At 40.6% G+C, this 21918-nt stretch overlaps 1 protein-coding gene across 2 annotated transcripts in view; it reads left to right on the top strand.

Moving 5' to 3' along the window:
• The window catches only part of rps6ka3b (ribosomal protein S6 kinase, polypeptide 3b), a 63251-nt gene extending 44054 nt beyond the window's left edge, over positions 1-19197 (top strand). The window contains exons 5-22 of one of the 2 annotated variants that reach the window (XM_084566160.1): positions 2089-2169; positions 2310-2389; positions 3305-3411; positions 3881-3918; positions 4099-4241; positions 5960-6030; positions 6477-6565; positions 8407-8471; positions 8578-8680; positions 8790-8899; positions 9943-10068; positions 10731-10820; positions 12927-13085; positions 13594-13755; positions 14081-14157; positions 14390-14507; positions 14635-14775; positions 14892-19197. In XM_084566160.1, coding sequence (XP_084422286.1) covers positions 2089-2169; positions 2310-2389; positions 3305-3411; positions 3881-3918; positions 4099-4241; positions 5960-6030; positions 6477-6565; positions 8407-8471; positions 8578-8680; positions 8790-8899; positions 9943-10068; positions 10731-10820; positions 12927-13085; positions 13594-13755; positions 14081-14157; positions 14390-14507; positions 14635-14775; positions 14892-15014 — 1883 coding nt within the window. In that variant the 3' untranslated portion in view covers positions 15015-19197. The remainder of the gene's footprint in view (positions 1-2088; positions 2170-2309; positions 2390-3304; positions 3412-3880; positions 3919-4098; positions 4242-5959; positions 6031-6476; positions 6566-8406; positions 8472-8577; positions 8681-8789; positions 8900-9942; positions 10069-10730; positions 10821-12926; positions 13086-13593; positions 13756-14080; positions 14158-14389; positions 14508-14634; positions 14776-14891) is intronic. The other variant, XM_084566161.1, reaches the window with a different exon arrangement.
• Positions 19198-21918: the final 2721 nt, after the last annotated feature.

Below are 21918 nucleotides of genomic sequence, written 5' to 3' on the forward strand. Positions count from 1 at the left end.
GCAGATCAGATTTGGCCCTAAACATCTCAGAGATTCATTATCTAATCATGTGGTTTCTTTGGATGACATTACCTTGGCCTCCAGTACTACTGTGAAAAACCTTGGTGTTATATTTGATGAGGATATGTCCTTTAAATGTCACATAAAGCAAGTGACCAGGACTGCCTTCGTTCACCTGCGTAATATTTTCAAAATTACGAACATCCTGTCTCAGAGTGATGCTGAAAAACTAGTTCATGCATATGTGTCATCCAGGCTGGATTACTGTAATTCATTACTGTCTGGCTGTCCAAATAGCTCTTTAAAAGGCCTCCAGTTGATTCAAAATGCCACGGCAAGAGCATTGACAGGAATTAGCAAGAGAGATCATATAAGACTAACAAGAATAAGAAAAATCTTTATTAGTCCCGCAATGGGGAAATTGCAGTTTACAACAGCTTACAGAAAAGGCAGAATAAAAAATAACAAGAGCAAAAAGAGTAGCTTATAAAAGATTCATTCATTCATTCATTCATTTTCTATACCCGCTTAGTCCTGTTAAGGGTCGCGGGGGTCTGCTGGAGCCTATCCCAGCTTTCATTGGGCGAGAGGCGGGGGTGCACCCTGGACAGGTCGCCAGTCCATCGCAGGGCTAACACAGAGACAGACAACCATTCACACTCACACTCACACCTACTGCCAATTTAGAATCAGCTTAGAAAAGATAAATAATGAAATAGAATATTACTCCAGTTTTGGCTTCTCTTCACTGGCTCCCTTTAAAATCTAGAATAGAATTTAAAATCCTCCTCCTTACATACAAGGCCCTTAAAGGCCTAGCTCCATCATATCTTAAAGACCTCATTGTACTATATCATCCAAACAGATCACTTTGGTCTGAAAGTGCAGGCCTACTTGTGGTTCCTAGAATTTCAAAAAATAGAATGAGAGGTAGAACTTTCCGCTATCAGACTCCTCCAGCTCCCAGTTTGGGTTCAGGAGGCAGACACCCTTTCTATTTTCAAGGTCAGGCTTAAGGCTTTCCTTTTTGATCAAGCTTATAATTATGAACTATCCCTTAGTTATGCTGCAATAGGCCTAGGTTGCTGTGGGACGATGCACCGAACACATGTCCTCTTCTCTCTTATCTCTCGCATCTTCCACTCTCTTTTCTCTGGCACAAGCTCTTGTCCTTCAACTTCCTATCTACTACTAGTCATGCAATTCTGTGCTATTACTGTATAGCATGTTAACTGCTGTGTGTCCCCCCCCCCCCCCCTCCTCCTCCCCTCCCCTTTGTTATATTAAAAATGTTTTCATCCTCATTATGCACCTAAATTTTTGGCACGTGAGAGTGTTGGTCTGTTTTCACCTTCATTCATTGTACAAAAACAATCCAGTATCTGCTTGTAAGAGACAAGGAATAAAAGTTCACTAGTGTACCTGGCAAGTGAGTGTAAGTCTTAAATTTGGTGAACTTCTTGTAGTCGTCCTGGTGTAGGTCAGTATTTCAGCTGGTATCAGAGAAAAAAATTAATTTACTCACTTCCCAAAACATTAAGTATATTAGGGAGTTCATTCTAATATAACTGTCCTGCACTAAATTGTCCTTCATGGCTGTTTTAATGTTCGGTTGATGTTGAAACAAAACTGTGGTGCTGTTAAACTGGATTGAATTAAACACTAAACTACTTTAAATAAAAACACAGCTGAATCAACAGCTCTCTCAGTTAATTTAAACTAACGTTGATTACCAGAACCTTCATGAAGAAAAGATATAGTAAAGGACTGGTATCGCAGACTAGTGTACCTAATGAACTGGCAGGTGAGTGTTTAAGTCATACAGCATGCTGGTGGAGATAATACAACATGCTCCTTTATTTTAAACTCTTTCTCTCTTCCCTCTTGTTTTCTTTTTGTCTCTTCTTTGTTTGTCTTTCTATTTTTTTTCCTTTCTCTCCTGTGACTCAGTTACTCATCCATCGCCATCTGGGAGTCTCTCCATCCAAAATAGAAACAGAACAAGGAGGGACCCTATTGTATTTGCGCCTTTTCTGCTCATTTATCTTGTGATTTAGTTTTCCACTCCATATGTGTGTTTGTTTCCAGTGCGTGACCGGGTCAGGACGAAGATGGAGAGAGACATTCTGGTGGAAGTCAACCATCCCTTCATCGTCAAGCTGCACTACGGTGAGTCAGCCAATAGCAGAACTCTGAGATGAGTCACTGGCCAATCAGAGCTCAGCAGGGGAGCAAGTGGGCCTTGCACTGGGAACTTGGAGGGAACTTTTTAGATCTTATCACTTTTTTCCTTCCTTCTTTCCCTGCAGCATTTCAGACGGAGGGAAAGCTCTACCTGATTTTGGATTTTCTCAGAGGAGGAGACCTCTTCACTCGTCTCTCTAAGGAGGTAAAAGCCATTGAGCACAGAAATTATGCAAACAAGGAGGAGAATATAAAGCAACACAGGTTTTCCTGAAGAGCGAGTGTGGTGAAGATGCCTAGGTACAGAGCTACTGTAGCAACTTGTAATGGGACCCACCTGACCATCCCCTAGAAGTGTTTCCTGAATTGGTGACCCTACCTCCGACAGAAAAATACAGAACTTTGTTTTTCACTCCGGTTTGTTTCAGTTGGACACAGAGTTAAAATGTGGTCACAATGACTAAAACAACTTTTTAACAGCATTTAACACTTGTCACTGGGTCAGCTATAAAGGGATATTAGTCTTGTTTTTCAGCTTCAAGCTCATAATCAGAAAAGTATAATCTACAAAAATAACACATGCACAGGCAACTGTGGGGAGTTTGGTTAGGAACATCTGTGGGTGGTGACCACATGAAACTCACATGACTAGGGTCTGTTAATGACCAGATAGTCACCTGTAATTAGGGGTGTCCCAATTACGTTTTTTATAAATACTTTTTTTAATAAACTCAGTTCAACCGGCATTAAAACAGAAGAAGTTATGAGTACAAGGACATGTTGTTGCAGACCTAAAACAAATAGTGTTTGAGAAAGATAATCTAGAAATTATGGAGTCATAATTCCTCGGTTTCTAAGATTTTTCACCTTGTATTCTCAGTTTATTTTAAATCATGAAATTGGTGTAGCACAAACTTTAGGTAGCCACTGACGATAAATAAATGGCATATGATGAATAATATTGTGGGGATTTTGTCCTGATTGTATGGTCTTTTATGACAGTAAAGTTGGCTTTGAATGGAAGATGGCGTTGATGTAATGTGCTCTCATTGAAACATTTTTCAGTAGATTAATACAGAATGTGCTTCCTGCGTAGTAAAAACTGACCTATGTGTTGCAGGTGATGTTCACAGAGGAGGATGTGAAGTTCTACCTGGCAGAGCTTGCCCTCGCCCTCAATCACCTGCATGGCCTCGGGATCATTTATAGAGACCTCAAGCCTGAGAAGTATGCACACACACTTCAGACAGTATTAAAGGATCATTCTGGTATATTCCAACCTGTCATATTTCCTATTAACGTGGATGTGGAGGCGTCTGAATAAATATTTTTTAAGGGAAGCAGGAGGGGAGACTTTTCTGAGGTTGTCTAGTGTCTGAGTGTTGTGAAAGGGGAAATGTGTTTCAGACCAGCCAGAGCTGTTGTGGTCTGCACTGCCACGACATTTCTGGGAAGGTGCAAATCAGCCTTAGCTTGGAAGCCAAACCAATTCTCCTGTCTGCAAATTCTTTGTGGAGAAAAGTGGTCTGGAGTCAATCTGTTGGGAACTTATTTTGCTCCAGCAAAACAGGTCCTCTCAGTGTGACACTGAAAACAGATTAATGTCCTTGTAAGATGCAAAGTGAAGCTCCGTCATAAATGTTGGCATGCAGCCATTTCCTTCTGAACACAAACAACAACATTTCTGTTGTTTCAGCATCCTGCTCGATGAGGAGGGACACATCAAGCTGACGGGTGCGTAATTTTGCACCATTTTTTATTTTTTTTTGTGTATTTGTGTGTTTCTGTTTTCGCGCCTTTTGTGAACTCCTGCTGCTCACTTCAGCTGCTGCATGAAACTCACTGAAAGTTTCTTAACTTTCTACTGCTTAACTCTTTAATATCTCCATTGGTCTGATGTCTTATTGTGTTCAGACTTTGGCCTCAGCAAGGAGTCAATAGACCATGAGAACAAAGCCTACTCTTTCTGCGGGACGGTGGAGTACATGGCACCCGAGGTGGTGAACAGGCGCGGGCACACGCACAGCGCCGACTGGTGGTCTTACGGTGTGCTGATGGTGAGAGGAAAATATCCAAGTTAACTCCTCCACAACACTGTGCTAAAAATATCTCACTTAGGCCCTGTTCAGAACTTTAGCATCCGATCTGGGTAGTCCGATACCAACTGGCCAGCTTTAAGTGCCTGGGTTTACAGTTAGTGTCCCAAATCAATACTCGAGATCTGATCTCTGTTTCCCTGTATGCAGATAAACGCTGACGTCATTTTGGGCACAGTAGAAAATTAGAACGGCTACTGTCTCTAATTCATCTCTATGACATCAAAAGCGTAGTTTTTTGTGCGTGCGTCACGAGTTGGGGAGGTGATACACACTCTGGAAAAAGTTGTGATGTCTCTCTCACTCGCTGAAAGTGCACACTTACAGCTCCGAAGAGCTATGTGCAAAAAAAGACTATGGAGTTGTAGTGATTATATAATACTTTTGGCGATTTGAAGTGGATGAACTTTAACTCATCTCATCTTTGAGGCGGAAGCCAATGGGGCCGACTGATACAGCTGATTGACATATGATACAAATACAGAGAAACACTGTCCATGATGCTCCAAGCTCGGTATCAGCATGGTGAATTTGGTTGTAGGAACCAAAGTGGAGAATGGGCCCATTCCACCTGGGCGCCTGAAAGAGTGGCAGCAGGTCACCAGTAGCTCCATGATTCTTAACTCAAGCAATTTCCCTTGTGGATGAATAAAGTTTATCTAAGTCTAAGTCTAATGTTTTCTTGAGATTTGTTTAACTCTGTACCGCCCAATTCATGTTGCCAAAGATTATGACCCATGTTACCACATTGTTGTTAGTCTCTACCTGCTAAAAACTGAAGTCTGTCTAGTAGGGGTGTAACGGTATTCGTCCCGCGGTGTCACGGTCCGGGCGTCGCAGTTCGGTGCACGCAGTCATACTGCGAATACGTCTGAGTTAGTAGCCTATTAAAAAAAAAAAAAAAGAAACAGTCGAGTCCTCACGTCAATCCAGGTGGCGGTAATGAGCCTAAAAGCTGCCAACAAACGTCTTTAGCCTACAGGATAAGGACAAACAGACGTAGAAGAAAAGTAATGGAGAGTGTGGTGTTGGAAGACTTGTAACACTTTGGTTTCCCGGTGCACCATAACGAGTGGTGTACTGGGCAAAGACTGTCTGAAGACAATGTTTCGCGGTACGTCGCTGGAAACACATCAAACATGCTAACGCGGCATCACCCTAGTGCGAGGACAAAAAAGTTAGTTTAGTTAGTTTCTTATAATGAAGTTACCAAAGTTGCCAGTTGCTACCTGACTACCTCAGTTTATCCCTACAAGAAAACGTGCTTTCTTTTCCTCTTTATGAACAAAACGGATGAATTGTATGAGAACCCTCCTAGGGCATTTGTTTTATGTTCTATTTTTTACTTTTATAACAGGAGGTGGTTTTTAGTTTTTTCAGTCAATTGGTGTCTGTTCAAAATAGATGAAAAAAGCTAGTTTTATACATCTGTGAGTTTTTGTTGCCGAAACTGTGACTCGTGTGTACGGTTGCACCCCTACTGTCTAGTATAAAAGTCATAGGTCATTTCTTTCAGCTGACATTTAAATCTTCCTTATTTATGTTTTTCTAAATTCATTGAACCAGATGTATAAGATCAGCCATCTGTGGTAAAAAAAAAACAAAAAAAAACATTTTCTTTGTATTGAAAAAAGAAAAAAAAATTTTTGACTGTGATTGTGTACTGTTCTTTCTCCCAGTTTGAGATGCTGACAGGAACACTGCCATTTCAAGGCAAAGACCGGAAAGAGACGATGACCATGATCCTCAAGTAAGACACTTAATACTTGTCAGTGTTCCCCTATCTGATCACCACCGAACAGCTTTTGTTACAACAGGGGAAAATGAAGGATGTCTCTTAGGGGGAGACAAAGTACAGCACTTAGGAGGAAGAGGAGGATGGACAGAGCAGAGAAGAGATGTGAGAGAGTATACAATAAAAGAAGATGAGGAGAAAGTAACATAATCATGTTGGAATTGGTAATAAAAATGAAAGTTTGACAGGAAATATTAACTCCTGCTCTCAGCATCGGTCTGTAGAGAAATGCTGAATAACTGCTCTGCAGAGTGCTGAGTGTGCCTCCTGTGTGCCAGTGACATGCTATTGTCTAGTCTTTCAGATGCTTCAATTTGGATACACAATATGGACATCCAATATGTTATCCTCTTCGCTCTGTGCTTTAATTACTGTGTCTCTCATTCTCTCTTTATTTTCAGGGCCAAGCTGGGAATGCCACAGTTTCTCAGTTCAGAAGCTCAGAGTCTCCTCAGGAACCTTTTCAAACGCAACCCTGCCAACAGATTAGGTAAAACTCACATGTATCATGCATGCTAGGTGCTAAATGGGATCATTGTTCTGCTACAGCCCAGTTCATAGAGATTTACATGCAAAATAAACATATTCATTAGTCTCAGTAGTTGAACAAGTGTTGCTTAAAGCCAGTGATGTAACATAAATGATAAAGTTGGTAGTGGAACATAGACCAGGAATGTATTCTTTTTTGTTAGTTGCATAAACTTAAGATGGTATACAAGTCAAAAGTCATTCATTTAAAGATGCAGGCACAAAACATTCCGCTCCTGAGTTTGACTCCAAAACCAAAACGGTTGTTAAGATCATGACACACAAAGTAAATATCTGTGGAGAGAAAAACTAAAAAACTTAAATGTATTGACATGTTAAAGCTGCACAAGATTTATATCCACAAGTGTTTTATTTGTTTGGTCAGCCTGACTGACAGTTGTAGGTGGTAATATTGCTGATTTGAACAACCTGAATTGGCACAGCGATGCAGGACATAACTTGAAACTCTCGCCAACGAACTGAGACACGACCAACCGTTAGTGTGTCACGACCCTCAGATAAAGTGAATACATTAAACTACAAAAAATGGTATTAAATGCATTAAATCACATGTGTAGGTTGCACAATCTGTTTGACTTGAACAGTAATAGTTATCAGAAAACAATCTATTTGTAATGAAGTACAAGTAAAAGAATGTACAAATAAGTGCTCTGTTTTAATGATGTGCATACCTTTAACAGATATTCCACACTGTCATACCTATATCCACTCTTTACTGATCCTCTCAAAGTGATAAAAATGTAACAGATGTCTACAGGTTTCTGAAAACTTTGTGATCTACAGCAGACTTTAAAGGAACTGTATGTAAGAAATGTATTTCAGTTAATCATAAAATGGCCCTGATATGTCACTAGACATGAAGAAATCATGTTCATTTCAAATACTTATATCACTGACAACAGTGGTCCGGCCAGGATATTGTCATTTAAAAGTGAAAGTTGCAGCCCTCAACTGATGTTGATGTTGTCATGTTGTGTTTTGGCCTGAGGCGCCACCCTCAAGCTATCTACTAATCACGAAGTCAGTAGAGTTTCGTCTTCCGGGTTGCCAGCTCTGCTCTAGTTACCACAGCTGCAGCTACGAAACTTACTGTGTAGGACTCGTCACTTGCAATTGGAACTTCCTTGCAGCAGCCTACGTTCCTGCTGGATCCTGCAGCTTAGCTGGCAACCTCGAGTCAGGGGGGAGGCTGAGGGGATACACCGTTCTACAGTATTTTGAAAGTGATTGCAGTACCAGTTTTGGCCACAATCCTACATACGGTTCCTTTAAAATTGAGTTCTATGAATTTGAACATCAAACAGATGGAAAATTTGCCCTCAGAAGACCCACTAAACTACTTCTAATCTCAAACATGTGCATTTTTAATCATTATCTTTTATATATGGATGTGTCTGGTTCAGTTTCTTGGTAAATATGTTATAAAAGTTTCCATTTCTTCCTTCTTTTTGCTATGACACACTATATATTGTATCTAGTTGTACTTATTTTGTCACTTTTAACTAACTTCCAACATCAATGTATTCATTAGCTTTAGCTAGCTTATCTGCTAGCTTCTACTCCTCACAGACCCTTAAGGACGCAGTGTTTAATTTTTTCAGGCTCAATAAGTGGAAATATTTTATATTTAGTATGCAGTTACACAGTATGCAATACCTATAATAACAAGTCAATTTGACTTGATCACCTACCAGGCAAGAGCTATACAAGCTAAGAGCCCCATCGTCACTGGTCTCATCAGCTATACTTGATACACATAAAAGACACATGTTTTATTTGCAGGAGCTGGACCAGATGGAGTGGAGGAGATCAAGAGGCATCAGTTCTTCTGCACCATTGACTGGAATGTCAGTGTCTCCTTCAAGTACACCGACAAGAATTTATAGTGACAAAACTTTTATAATTTAGTCTTTGGGCTATATTATTTTTTTTCAATGCCTTCTCTCCCTGTAGAAACTGTTCCGCAGAGAGATTCACCCTCCTTTCAAGCCGGCTGCAGGAAGACCTGATGACACTTTCTATTTTGATCCAGAGTTCACAGCTAAAACACCCAGAGGTACAGAATGTCGTCTGTCTCGCCTCCTCCTCCTCTTTCTGTTGAGCAGATCTACATTTTCACTAAAGTTTGATTTTATGGAGCATTAACACCTGTTTTTGTGTGTCAGACTCGCCGGGTGTCCCTCCGAGCGCCAACGCCCATCAGCTCTTCAGAGGCTTCAGTTTTGTGGCCATAACGGAGGAGGAGACACAACCACTACCAAATACTATTGTAAAGGTGCACACAAACACTATGCACCTCTGAAGGAGAGTTAATCTTTTTAAATGGGTAAACTTTAGTGGGCCAAGCCAAAGAACTCACAGGGAAGCTGGAGAAAGTAAATCCTAAAAATAAGGAATGTTTTCACATCCATGAAGAATGTCCCAGTCAAGATGGTTTATTAAACTAACTACAAATGAAAAACTGAATTAAATTCTTTTGACAATGGAAAAATCTTAAACTATGAACTAAAAAGCTTAAAAACAGACCTTTAGTTGAAAGTCAGATTTGTTCAGATTGCTAATTGTGTAGTATAAACATGGCCCAGTATTTAAATAAAATTGATTGGACAAAATGAAAACTAAAGATGACAAATATATAACGCTCAGCCACAACATTAAAACCACTGAGAGGAGAAATAAATAACATTGATCATCTCTTGATAATGCAATGTTCCGCTGGGAAAATTCCTGGCATTTCTGGCATTTATGTGGATGTTATTTATACATGTACAACCCACCTAGATCAGGCCAGGCACCCCCACCCCATATTAATGACATTCCTTGATGGCAGCAGCCATCCCCAGCAGGATGCAGTTTAGGATCAACTCAAAAAACATGAAAAACAGCACAAGGTGTTGACCTGGTCTCCTAATTCATTAGATCCCAAACTGATCAAGTATCTGTGGGATGATCCACAGAGGCCCTTCTTTAACCCAGATGATAAATTGATATGATTTATTTGGACTCATTAGGAAACCCTTTTTTGTAGTAGTAGCTTCTATCAAGTATGGCCCCATGCATACCAATATTATCCACTATCATTAAAATAAATAGATCATTTTCTGGAACAAGATTAAGTCATATATTTAATACTTGTTTTTAATATCTTGTTACACAGATTATTGGAATTAAATTGGGAAAACCTGATTTATTTTTTTTACGCAGATTTGGTATTTGTTGTAATCAAGTGTGGCTCCATTATTAATACTACTACTATTATTATTATTATTATTAGAAATAGTAGTAGTAGTAATAATATTTATTTGTCTTTGCATGTAGCAACTTCACAGAAGCACGTCTCAGTTCGCAGACGCCTACGAGATTAAAGAGGACATCGGAGTGGGATCCTACTCTGTCTGCAAGCGCTGCATAAACAAAGGAACTGGCATGGAGTATGCAGTTAAGGTACGACACATCACAGTAGCATTGCAATTGCTTTCGGTTTTTAATCCATTCAGAGAATCTACAGGTCTGAAAATGTCCCTTAAAAGTCATGAATCTCATTTTCAGAGGTCTTGTAAGACAAGACAGAAATTTCTGTAGCTGTCAGGAGATTATGTCTGTCATATGCTGTTTTTTGACTCGTATACCATCTTTTTTAATGCTGTTCCTCCTGAAATTTCGTGTAAGTGGATTAAGTAAGTGGGTTAGGGTTAGTTTTTTTTTTACCTAAATTAGTGATTTTTAAAGTCACAAGTAAGCGTAAAGACTCCTTTTGAAAGTCACTTGGCCTATTTTGGTGGCATTGAGAGAATAAAACTAATAATTGGACAAACATTTGATGTACAACTTGCTACAAACAAACAATCACAAAATAAGATGGGTATGTTGGCAAACCATGGTGGTTTGAAAATGTTTTCATCTTGGTGTACACACTTGTGCTTATCAAATCAAGAACCACAAACCTTATAAAAATAAAAATTACTTTCTAACATCACTCAGTACTACAAATGATCATGAAAATGTGTCTAACTACCTTCATAGGTTTTGGTTGCTTGTGGAAGATATTTTAGTTTTTAGTTTCTTTGGTTCTTGTTCCTTGATCCACTACATTGTGTTTGTTACAGATCATCAGCAAGGCCAAGAGAGACCCGACAGAGGAGGTGGAGATCCTTCTGAGATATGGGCAGCACCCCAACATCATCACCCTGAAGGACGTAAGTCATTATTAGTCGTTATTAAACATGTGGACAACTTATTGGTCCAACTTAAAACATCCTCCATCTAGTCCACAGCTCCTCCATCCAATCCACAGTTTCTCCATCCAGTCCACAGTTTCTCCATCCAGTCCACAGCTCCCCCAGTCGGCCTACAGCTCCTCCATCTAGTCCACAGCTCCTCCATCCAATCCACAGTTTCTCCATCCAGTCCACAGCTCCCCCAGTCGGCCTACAGCTCCTCCATCTAGTCCACAGCTCCCCCATCCAGTTCACAACTCCTCCATCCAGTCTACAAATCCTCCATCTAGTCCACTGCTTCGCCATCCCGTTCACAGCTCCTCCATCCGGTCCACATCTCTTCCATCCAGTCCCCAGCTCCTCCATCCAATTCATAGTTTCTCCATCCAGTTCCCAGCACCCCCATCCAGTCCACAGCTCCCTCATTCAGCCTACAGCTCCTCCATCTAGTCCACAGCGCCTTCATCTAGTCCACAGCTCCTTCATTTAAGCAACAGCTCCCCAATCAGTTCACAGCTCCTCCATACAGTCTACAGCTCCTCAATCTAGCCCACAGCTTCTCCATACAGTCTACAGCTCCTCAATCTAGCCCACAGCTTCTCCATACAGTCTACAGCTCCTCAATCTAGCCCACAGCTTCTCCATACAGTCTACAGCTCCTCAATCTAGTCCACAGCTCCTCCATACAATCTACAGCTCCTCAATCTAGCCCACAGCTTCTCCATACAGTCTACAGCTCCTCAATCTAGCCCACAGCTTCTCCATACAGTCTACAGCTCCTCAATCTAGCCCACAGCTTCTCCATACAGTCTACAGCTCCTCAATCTAGTCCACAGCTTCTCCATACAGTCTATAGCTCCTCAATCTAGTCCACAGCTCCTCCATCTCGTCCACCGCTTCCCCATCCTGTCCACAGCTCCTCCATCTAGTCTGCAGCTCCTCCATCCAGTCCACAGCTCTTCCATCTAGTCCACCCGCTCCCCTATTTAGCCCACAGTCCAACATCCATTTCACAGCTCCTCTATCCAGTCTACAACTCCTCAAGCTAGTCCACAGCTCCCCCATCCAGTCCACATATTCATCATGCTGTTGCCACATTTCAGTTAGACAGAATTAACCAATTTGGGGATCAGTTGTCTAATCATTTAGTAAAAGAGATTTAGACAAGAGAGGTTAATAATTACCAGTAGATATTTAATTTTCTTCCACAGTCCTACTTATTAGAATGAGGAAACCATCTCAATAAGTTCGTTTAAGATTGTTTAAGTTTTGAGTCTAATAATGAAGTAAATAAAGATTGCTGCCACTCCTCCTCCTCCTTGGCCTGTACTTTGAGGAATGAGATCACTAGTATGGTGAGGGTAGGGTTGATTCATTTAAAGGGGAACTGCCGTTTTTTACAACCTGGACCTTATTTCTGGCATAAAATACAATTATTTACTCACCCATATAACTTAACAAAACATATAACTGGTGTTATTTGAAGTCCTTCGGGAGATATTTAGCTCCTGCCGCATATATCCATATAGTGGGAGTGACTGGGGCACAAAACGCAGCCTCTAAATAATGCATTATCTGACACGAAAGTTGTTCATTTTACCAATATTGTTATGATACGCTAGTGTTGTTCCCCGTTGAGTCCAGAGTTACCTGTTATCATCATCCGGGGTCTGTAGATTGACCTACTAACCTATGACTTGGATGATGTCATCTATGAGCGCTGCGCACACCCACGGCAGTCGTCTTGCCGCTGGAGCTAAATATCTCCCGAAGGACTTTAAATAACACCAAAGTTTTATGGGTGAGTAAACGATCATATTTTATGCCAGAAATAAGGTCCAGGTTGTAAAAAAACAGTAGTTCCCCTTTAAACTGACATTATACTGCAGTCATTTCAGTCAAACAAATAAATCTGATGACCAGTTATCACATCAAGAGAGGTCTGATATGTAACAGTCACCACAGTGTTATGTGAATCAATTTATTCAGCTGGTTTACTCATTCTATAAAAAAATGTAATATCTAACATGATTGTTAGTCATCGACTGCTGACTGACATGCGAGTCGGTTTATTTCGGTGCGCAGGTGTACGATGACGGCCGGTCGGTGTACCTTGTGACGGAGCTGATGAAAGGAGGCGAGCTGCTCGACAAAATCCTGCGACAGAAGTTCTTCTCCGAGCGGGAAGCCAGTGCTGTCCTCTACACCATCACCAAGACTGTGGAGTACCTGCACGTGCAAGGGGTGTGTTTTTCAAACTCATGAGTGTCTGACGTTTTAAACTAAGGCTTTTTTAATAATTTGACCTGTTAAACCCTAGGCCTATTTCTCAGACTCAAAGTGACATTCCCCAAATAAAGTACATCTGAGAAGCTACAGGATTTATTTGTATATTTGTTGTGATGAAGATATCACTTCGAAAATTACTGCAGAGGTGCTAAAATCGAACTGTATGATACTGGGTAAAATGAAGATGGAAGATGACAGTTTCAGAGAGATATTAGTTGAGACCTTTTCTGTGGGTTAAGCTGAAATTTAGGCTTTTGGTAGAACAAAAAGGTTAATGCAGGTGTGTTTGACGAAAACAAATATAAAAATTTTGACAGGCAGTTTTTTTTTAGGAAATAAAGACCCAGGAAATTAAATATTCTGATTTTGATTTAGGTGAAAATACTAAAAGCAGATTTAAATTTTTCACACAATGGAGGTGAAGCGTCTATTGAAAAAGAAACCTTTGATATTTTTGTTGCAGGTGGTGCACAGAGACCTGAAGCCCAGCAACATTCTGTATGTGGACGAGAGCGGGAATGCTGAGTCCATCCGGATCTGTGACTTTGGCTTTGCCAAACAGCTGCGAGCGGAGAACGGCCTGCTCATGACACCGTGCTACACCGCGAACTTCGTTGCCCCAGAGGTATGGCATGGAGCAGCTGAAGTCCTGATTTTGTTGTTCCTCCTTCGTCCGTGTTTCTTTTGTTTTCATTTCCTTAGCTTGTTCCGAAATAGGGTTTTCTTATTATTAGTTTTATATTCCTGTCTGCACCTAATTCAAACCTAAACCAAACTAGAGAGGAACATTGTAGGAGAGCTACAAAGGATCTCCAGTCTCCATTAGACATTTAACAAGATTATCAGTGGCAGCATATCAAGAATAAATGTGTTTAAGGTTAAAACTTAATGGTAGGTTTTAACTGGAGACCTCTATTTAATTTAAAATGCTGTTTGCTGTATTTCTTCAGGTGTTGAAGAAGCAGGGTTATGATGCAGCCTGTGACATCTGGAGTCTGGGAGTGCTTCTCTACACAATGCTAACTGGGTGAGTAACATGTAAACACGTCAACTGCAGTTGAACATCATCAGAGTTAAATTTAATGTAACAGGGAAACATTTTTGGTTTTTGTATCTGTTGAAATTTTATTTTGGCTGAGTGTGCACACATATAGGGATTCGTGCACCTGTTATGTTGCCATGTTGCTCTCTTTCCACCCGTTTCTAGTTTTTAATGTCCTAACTTTTGACTGCTGCTGTGTTTGATTACTTTCCTCCAGCTTCACTCCCTTTGCTAACGGTCCGGAGGACACACCAGAGGAGATTTTGGCTCGTATCGGTAGCGGGAAGTTCTCACTCACTGGAGGATATTGGAACTCTGTGTCTGCTGAAGCTAAGGTGAGGACACCAACACACCAACACAAAAACACAATTTTTCGTAACGCTCTAGTTTTCTGTGTGCCAGTAATGTGTCTATGGCCCTGTGGAGGTGATTTATATTGACGTGTGAACTCTAACCCTTCAGGACCTGGTGTCTAAGATGCTGCATGTTGACCCCCACCAGAGGCTGACAGCCGGTCAGGTCCTCAGACACCCATGGGTGACGCACCGAGACCAGCTGCCCAAATACACACTGAACAGACAGGATGCACCACACCTTGTCAAGGTATCTATCTAATTCAGCCTTCAGCTCACTTTGACAAGGGCTAAACTGCAGTGGTCAGTAATCTAAAGTGGTTCATCTATCTATCTATCTATCTATCTATCTATCTTGTCCTCCAGGGAGCGATGGCCGCCACCTACTCAGCCTTGAACAGGAACGTCCCTCCGGTCCTGGAGCCTGTGGGCTGTTCCACTCTTGCCCAGCGGAGGGGGGTGAAGAAGATCACCTCCACTGCTCTGTGACATCCTCCTCTTTCTCTTCCTCTTCCTTCTCCTTCTCTTCCTCCATCCTGTCAACTTTGACCTCGACCATCTGACCTCTGCCCCCCCCCATCTCATTACTCTCTGATACGATCCAGTCCGGCTGGACAGACTACTGATGGACCTTGGAACCGCTAACGCCAAATAGGAGCACAGATGCCGCCACCCCCTTCCAGTCCTTTTCCTGTCATGTCCTTCTGATTGGATCCCTCCTGCTGACCAACCATAGAGTCTCAGCTGTAAACCTATCGACTCTTTTCCTCTTCCATCTGTTGTTTTGCTCTGGACAATCAGCTCTGCCTCGCAGACACAGAGACCGAGTCAGTAGAATAAGAGTGCTCTATTTATTCACTCCAGATGGGGTCGTCACAGGAACAAGGTAATAATAATGTGCGGTATGCAATTTAAAGAGCCAGGAGCATTGTTTATCTTAATTGTCGTTGTGGTTCTGCGTAGCTGTAGATCCCACATGTAAACCTCAAGTAGCTTCTGACATGATGGCATCTACAGAAAAAGACAAAACCCAGAGAGAAAAGATCCACAGAGCAGAAGGTCAGGATTCAGAAGTGGCTCAGTGCTTCTGGGATCTCTGAGTTTTGTCTTGGAAAAAAAAACTACCAGTATTTCACTTTCAGGTGCAAAAGAACAAATGTGGTCAGAGGATGGAATGAATAAGCAACATCACAGTGATTGTTGGTTCTGCTCATGAGATCTAATTGAAAGAAAAATGTAAAATATTCAGATTCATAACAAATGTCTGGGAGTAATGACACTTTGAGATCAAAATGAAATGAAATGGTATGTGAAGTGGTATGTTTTTATTTAGTCCAGAAATTTCTGCATCAGTTAAGCTGCACAAGTCAACATGTTGTTGCCCCCTGGTGAACACAAGAGAACCTCTGAAAACTTTTGTGTGTGTGCTCTTATCATTTATACATTTAAACCTTTTTATTATGACCTGCCAGTTAAAGTTCAAAACAACACAAAACAGGAGTCTAAAGCAACAGTGCTCAGAAACAAACACACCTGAAATAATTTTAGCATTGCTGAGATAAAATAGAAAAAGTCCAAATGTTTTACTTGAAAAGACAAAACTGTATGAATCTGATCAGTCTAGTTAGATCAACTTGGTTTTTACAGCGGAACAGAAAGACTGAAATTATTTCGTCAGATTTAAACCCTTAAAATAAAAACTAAAAGATTTTGGCCCAATTTCAGAAAATATAAGCATAAATCCAGATTTAAGGTTTTCTAAGTAGCATGTTTTCAGTCTATACACATGTAATGACAAAAAGACTACAGATAACAGTGAATTTATTAAAAGATATCTGCTTTTTGTAATACTCTCACATCATCTCCAATGAAATCAGTTGATAAGTTTGTGTAGCTCTGTTTATAGAGTTTCATCAGTCAGACTGATCAAACAAATAAAACATAAATCTTGTGCAGCCTTAATGTGTCAGTAAATTAAAATAAAACATTCAAAAGCAGCGTTAACTCCTGCAGAAAAACAAACAGGAGGGCCTGGAATAAGCTTCGTGCTTCCACCAACAGTCACTCAAACCCAGATCAGCCTCTGACCTTCTGTGTGAGCTGACCCATGGTATGTGCTGCAGAACTGTAAATATTCAGCACGTCAAGCAACTCAGGTTTATAAGAATCCCGATGATGCATTTCTCTACGTTCAGGAGTGAGGTGAATGCAATGAGCACATAGGCGTCTAGAGGGAGCAAGTGAACAAAGAGTTTGACTCCAAAACCTGATGGATCCATTTTGTCTTCACAGAAGTATATATTGTGAGTCACAGTCTTAAACATTCTTCTCATGTTTTGGTTTTGGAGTCAAAGTCTTCTTCGTATGTCGAAGCAGTAGAGTGTGATGATCCACATGCACTTCCCTTTAAGAAAGAAACATTTAAACATTCCACTTGTGATTCAGCGCTTCCTGTTTGGTGTCATGTTGGAGGTCATTTATTCAAGAAATCACTGAAAGACAAAACACTTGAATGTGTAGACTGATATCAGGAGAAATACTAAGGTTCTTCCAGGATTAAGGCCATGACACACTAAGTCGGTTGTTTTCTGGTGTTGGTGGGATTCTGGTTCTACTTTTTTCTGTGTCCTGAAACTTTGGTTCTAGTCAGATCTCTGTCATTGGCTTTTCAGAGAGAGAAAAGCCAGTGAGAAGCAGAGCATGAGAAGAGAAGCAGGAAATGATGAAAGTAAAGAAAATAACAGCGTCGAAAGGTTTTTCTTGTTTTAGAACATTGTACTAATCTGTGTGTTAAAATCCACAAATATCCACAACATAACCATCTAGAATGAATAAAGTGTAGACCAACTGATCAGCGTGATTCAGGAGACATCAACTCTGTATGACAGTCTGTAGCTCTTCCTAACTTCCTGGCCTCCCTGCTAATAGTAGCTCTTTCCGTTTCCCCTTTTGAATGATGAATACAGACTGCTGTCACCTGCTGGTATGAAGCGGTATTTCCTTTCAGGTGTTTGCTGTAGTCTTTGTGATGTGTTCAAGTGCAACTTTTTGGAGACATCACAGTTGGCCTGTGTTGCGGGTGGTTCTTTGGTGTCGGTTTGGTGTGTCTGTACCTTATGAAGCTTGAGTAGCAGCAACATTTTTTTCCCAGTTTACTTGTGTCTTGAAAAAGACTACAGCTACAACATTTGCTACTCATAAACAAAAATAGTCTCAGAGTTGCAGCTGAATCATCATTTTAGAGCGGAAAACTAAAGTTTGAAACGGTAAAACGGTAGTAGGGTTAGTCAGTTACATGTTTCCTACGACCTCCAACATGGCTGCCACAGAAGACAAGGGCCCTTTGACGGTTTGTCTCATCAGTGACTTGAGTCTGTACCTGTGTGTGCCTCTGCTGCAAAAAAATAAAGCATGAGAAGTTGTGAGCTGTGGAGGCCTGTTTCCAGCAGTAAAATGTTAGTCATGATTAAAGAAATGGGTCAAAAGGATGAGATTATTGGTCAAAATGTTGACTTTCTAGCTCAAATTTTCACTTTTAATCTAATGATTTTTACTTTTCATTGATTGATTTGGGGCTATAAGTTTTTGATCTCCATTTTGTCTTTATATTATGTATTTTGCTGAGGGAGCCGGGCTTCCACACATGACTGAAACCTTCATGAATCCTGAAACGCTGAAAACTTCTTCCTCTCTGTGGTCGTCTGAATTGTCTGTCACCGTAAAGGGATAAAATGCAGATTTTTCTTTATGTTTTATAAAATTATTGAATATATAAATGTTGACCTCTGCCTCGTCTATAGATGTACAGCTCTGGGATAAATGTTTTTTTTTTTGTAATTATGAACACAGGAACAGCTTTCTTTCTTTTCTTTCTCCTCCTCCTCTTCCTTTTTTATTTGATCCTGTCAGAGATGCATTCAGCGCTGCTGCCAAGCCAGCTCTCTGTTTTTGTACCTGCAGGGAGAGTTGGACTTTATATTAAAACCAATAAAACAATAATCAGAGAACCTGATGTCATGCTTTTTGGCACCCCCCGGCCCCTGAGGAATTTTGTACCGGCCCTTACAGTGTCGTATAGTTATTACATATGGATAGTCTAATACAGCGCATCAGGGACGTGCACAGACATTTGGAGGGGCTATTGCTCTAACCTGGAAGTCTAATAAAACCTCTGTTGCAGTCAGTTGAATATCCATAAAATGTGGATACATTCAGTGATTTTGGTGAAGCCCAGGAATTACACTGGAGAATATCTACTTAATTATTTCAAAAAAAATATATAAAAGTATGTTGCCTACTTGTATAAAGAACAATCACAATATATTATAAAGCCTTTGTGAACCTGTTATCTGGCCTTACCATCCCATATTTCACTACAGATATTTTACTGGTCACTAGGCTCTCAAATGCTCTCATGGACAGGTGCTTTCAGGGTTAGTTCCCTACAGAACATATTTATACATTCACAATACTATGCATAGCACATACTGTATACTGTACAGTGCAGTGTTTGTAACTAAGAGAAAATGCTTCTGATAAGATAGCCTATTTTACATTAAATAAATTATGTAGGATGGTGTCTTATCATTATCAAAATGCTTCACCTCCTGCAGCTGACCTGCTGGCAGTTTTTACCCAGCTCTGACATGATGTATTTCTTTTAGCTGCCTTCTTGAGGTCTTTCTCTTTCTTCTTAATCCGTCTCTGTTGTGAAGGCATACTTAAGCACACAAAATTAACATTAGTGAGTCTATATATATATAAATGTATATATAAAATATGTGTTTAGTATGCCTACATTAACCAACTCATGTAGCATATTAACTTTAAGCAACATGTAATGCATGATTAAAAAGTTTTTTTTTTTAAAAAGTGTTGGTGAAGCTACTTTGAAAGAATAGCTTTCCAAACTACCATTACAGAAGAAGTTAAACTACAGCAAAGGGATGAATCTAGTTTGGTTAACTAAAGCCACTTAGAATAAAATGTTCAAACTACTGAAAAAATGACAGTGAACAGATGATATAAAATTATAGCAAAAGAAATGGCCCGTTCATTGCAATTAAACTATAAGTGAAAATTCTTTCCTCACAGTTCATACATAAATAATATAAAAATATCTAAAGCCATTGAAATAAAAAAGGGGCCTGTTGTCTTGTCAGTTTTAAAACGACTGCAAAATGTATTTAAGTTAGTAGTTGAACTAGCTTACATGTAGTTAACGACTCCCCAACACTGGATATACTGTATCACATCACATCCAATGGAGCAGATTCATTGTTTTATTCTGTCATCGGATTGGGACGGGACCAAGTGAAAAACCACCGTGTCTCCTGGTAGCTCGAAATGTTGCGTGACGTGAGACAAAAGTTAAGAACTGCACATTATTCGAGGCCAGGTGGAGACTTTTTTGTGTTATTCACAGAGCATTTGTAATCTCCATAGCTTCTAAAACTCACCTGACTGACAAACTTTTTGGTTACAGAAAAAAAAAAAATTTGAATTATATGGCGATAGATTTTTAACACTTTACCAATTACGGACTCATTGTATTGATGCAGACACAACCGCAAAAAAAAAAAAAACACTCTCTCCAGAGGGGCAGCTCAGCTACTACAGCCCGTACCTGTGCACGTCCATGCAGCGCATGACTATTGAGAGTGAGGAGTTGTCGTCATGGTACAGAGCCCCTCCCCTCTCCGCCATGTTGGCAGGATTCGAGCGGCAAAACAAGATTGTTTACGTGTGTTATTAACTCGGTAGTAGAAGAGGTTCTCGCAATTCCGCACTGTAATACCATGCCTGGAACTCACTGCTGCGTTAAAAACTGCACCAGTACCTCACACAATACATATGGAAAACGTAGGAACAATGGAATACAGTTTTTTAGGTTACCGAAATGGACACAGCATCAGGGAGAGTCTCTGACCTGACGAGGAGACGCCGGATGCCGTCACAATCTAGTGTTTACGAAGCAGTCGTAGTTAATTACTTTGTCATTTTGGTCAAGAAGTGTCTGCTAAATGCAATCTAATTACGACACACTAAAACGCATGTTAAGAAAACTTACCTTTGCCAGTACAACGCTGTCTTGTAGATGGCCAAGTCCTGCACCCAGCCACAGCAGAAAGCCTCGTAACCAAATACCGCTGTTTTGCGGTAGGTGTAAGTTTGTCCCTGTAAGGTCCATTTTCTTTCGCCTTATCTTTCTCCATTGCTTTACTCCATTGCTTTACTTTCTTACTCTGTCCCGCCGAAATAATAAACGCGCAAATATTAAAGAGCTCTGGAATGTTTAGTAGCGCCTCCGTTAAGTTCTGAAGGCGTTGCCCCTGGCAACCGATAGCGTTTCCTACCATCATGGCCGACCGGCTCAGACCCCGCCCATATCAACCCAAATCGGCACGTGACTCCTCACTCTCAATCAGCTCTCAATAGGCGCGTTCGACTTCATGCAGATCTGTGCAGATCTGACTTGACGTGATGCATGCTGGGTTGTTATGCTCATAGATCTCGAATATGATTGGTTAAAATGAACTTGTTCTACCCAGCATGCATCACGTCAAGTCAGATCTGCACAGATCTGCATGAAGTCGAACGCGCCTATTAGCTAATTGTACATTCTCTCGTGCAGTAGGGGATGCTATGCACACGTTTGATGAGTCGGACCTATATTTTGAGGGACCGCACATGACCAATCAAAGTCGCCGTTCGCGCTCGACTGCACTGCTCTCTGACCGCTTTGACTTCTTTCTTTCAAGCATGAAGGTTGGCTAACGAGACAAAATATCTCTCTCTACTTTAAAAAAAAAATTAGTTCAGTAGTTGTCCATATCAAGAGGGTTGCCAACCGTCCCTTGAAAAACAGAATCGTCCCGTATTGAGCTGAAACGGGGCGCACTTTGTCCCGTATTACCGTGAGAATCAAAAATAGTGTGTAAAATGTCAATGGAATGAATGAACAGGGCGCTTTATGTGAAAATTTACGGTAAACTTATTCCCCAGTCGTCTCCTGCTCTGTGACCAATGAGCTGACAGCGGGAATCCCGGTCGAGGTACTGTTGCTTGCGAAGAAGATACCGGAAGACAACAAAGCAACAACTTTTACTCGCAATTTCTGTTTGAACTTTTCTTATTGCACTTTTACAAGATGAATGCTCTGCTCTGCTCTATTGTTTTATTTATACTGTTTTAAGTTAAGCAGGACAGGTTTCTGTTAATTTGGTTATTTTGTATTAAATTGTTGAATAATAATTTGTTTTGCACGTGTTCATATCACTCAAAAATATGAATCTAATTCAATTTAGGTTCGAGTCAGATAGTTCAAAAATCGTTTCACACACACTAAAAAGCTAAAAAAAAATTCACCACACCGGGAAGGGTGAAGGCAATC

This window comes from Chelon labrosus (assembly GCF_963514085.1).
Source record: "Chelon labrosus genome assembly, chromosome: 18".
NCBI classification, from domain to species: Eukaryota; Metazoa; Chordata; class Actinopteri; order Mugiliformes; family Mugilidae; genus Chelon; species Chelon labrosus.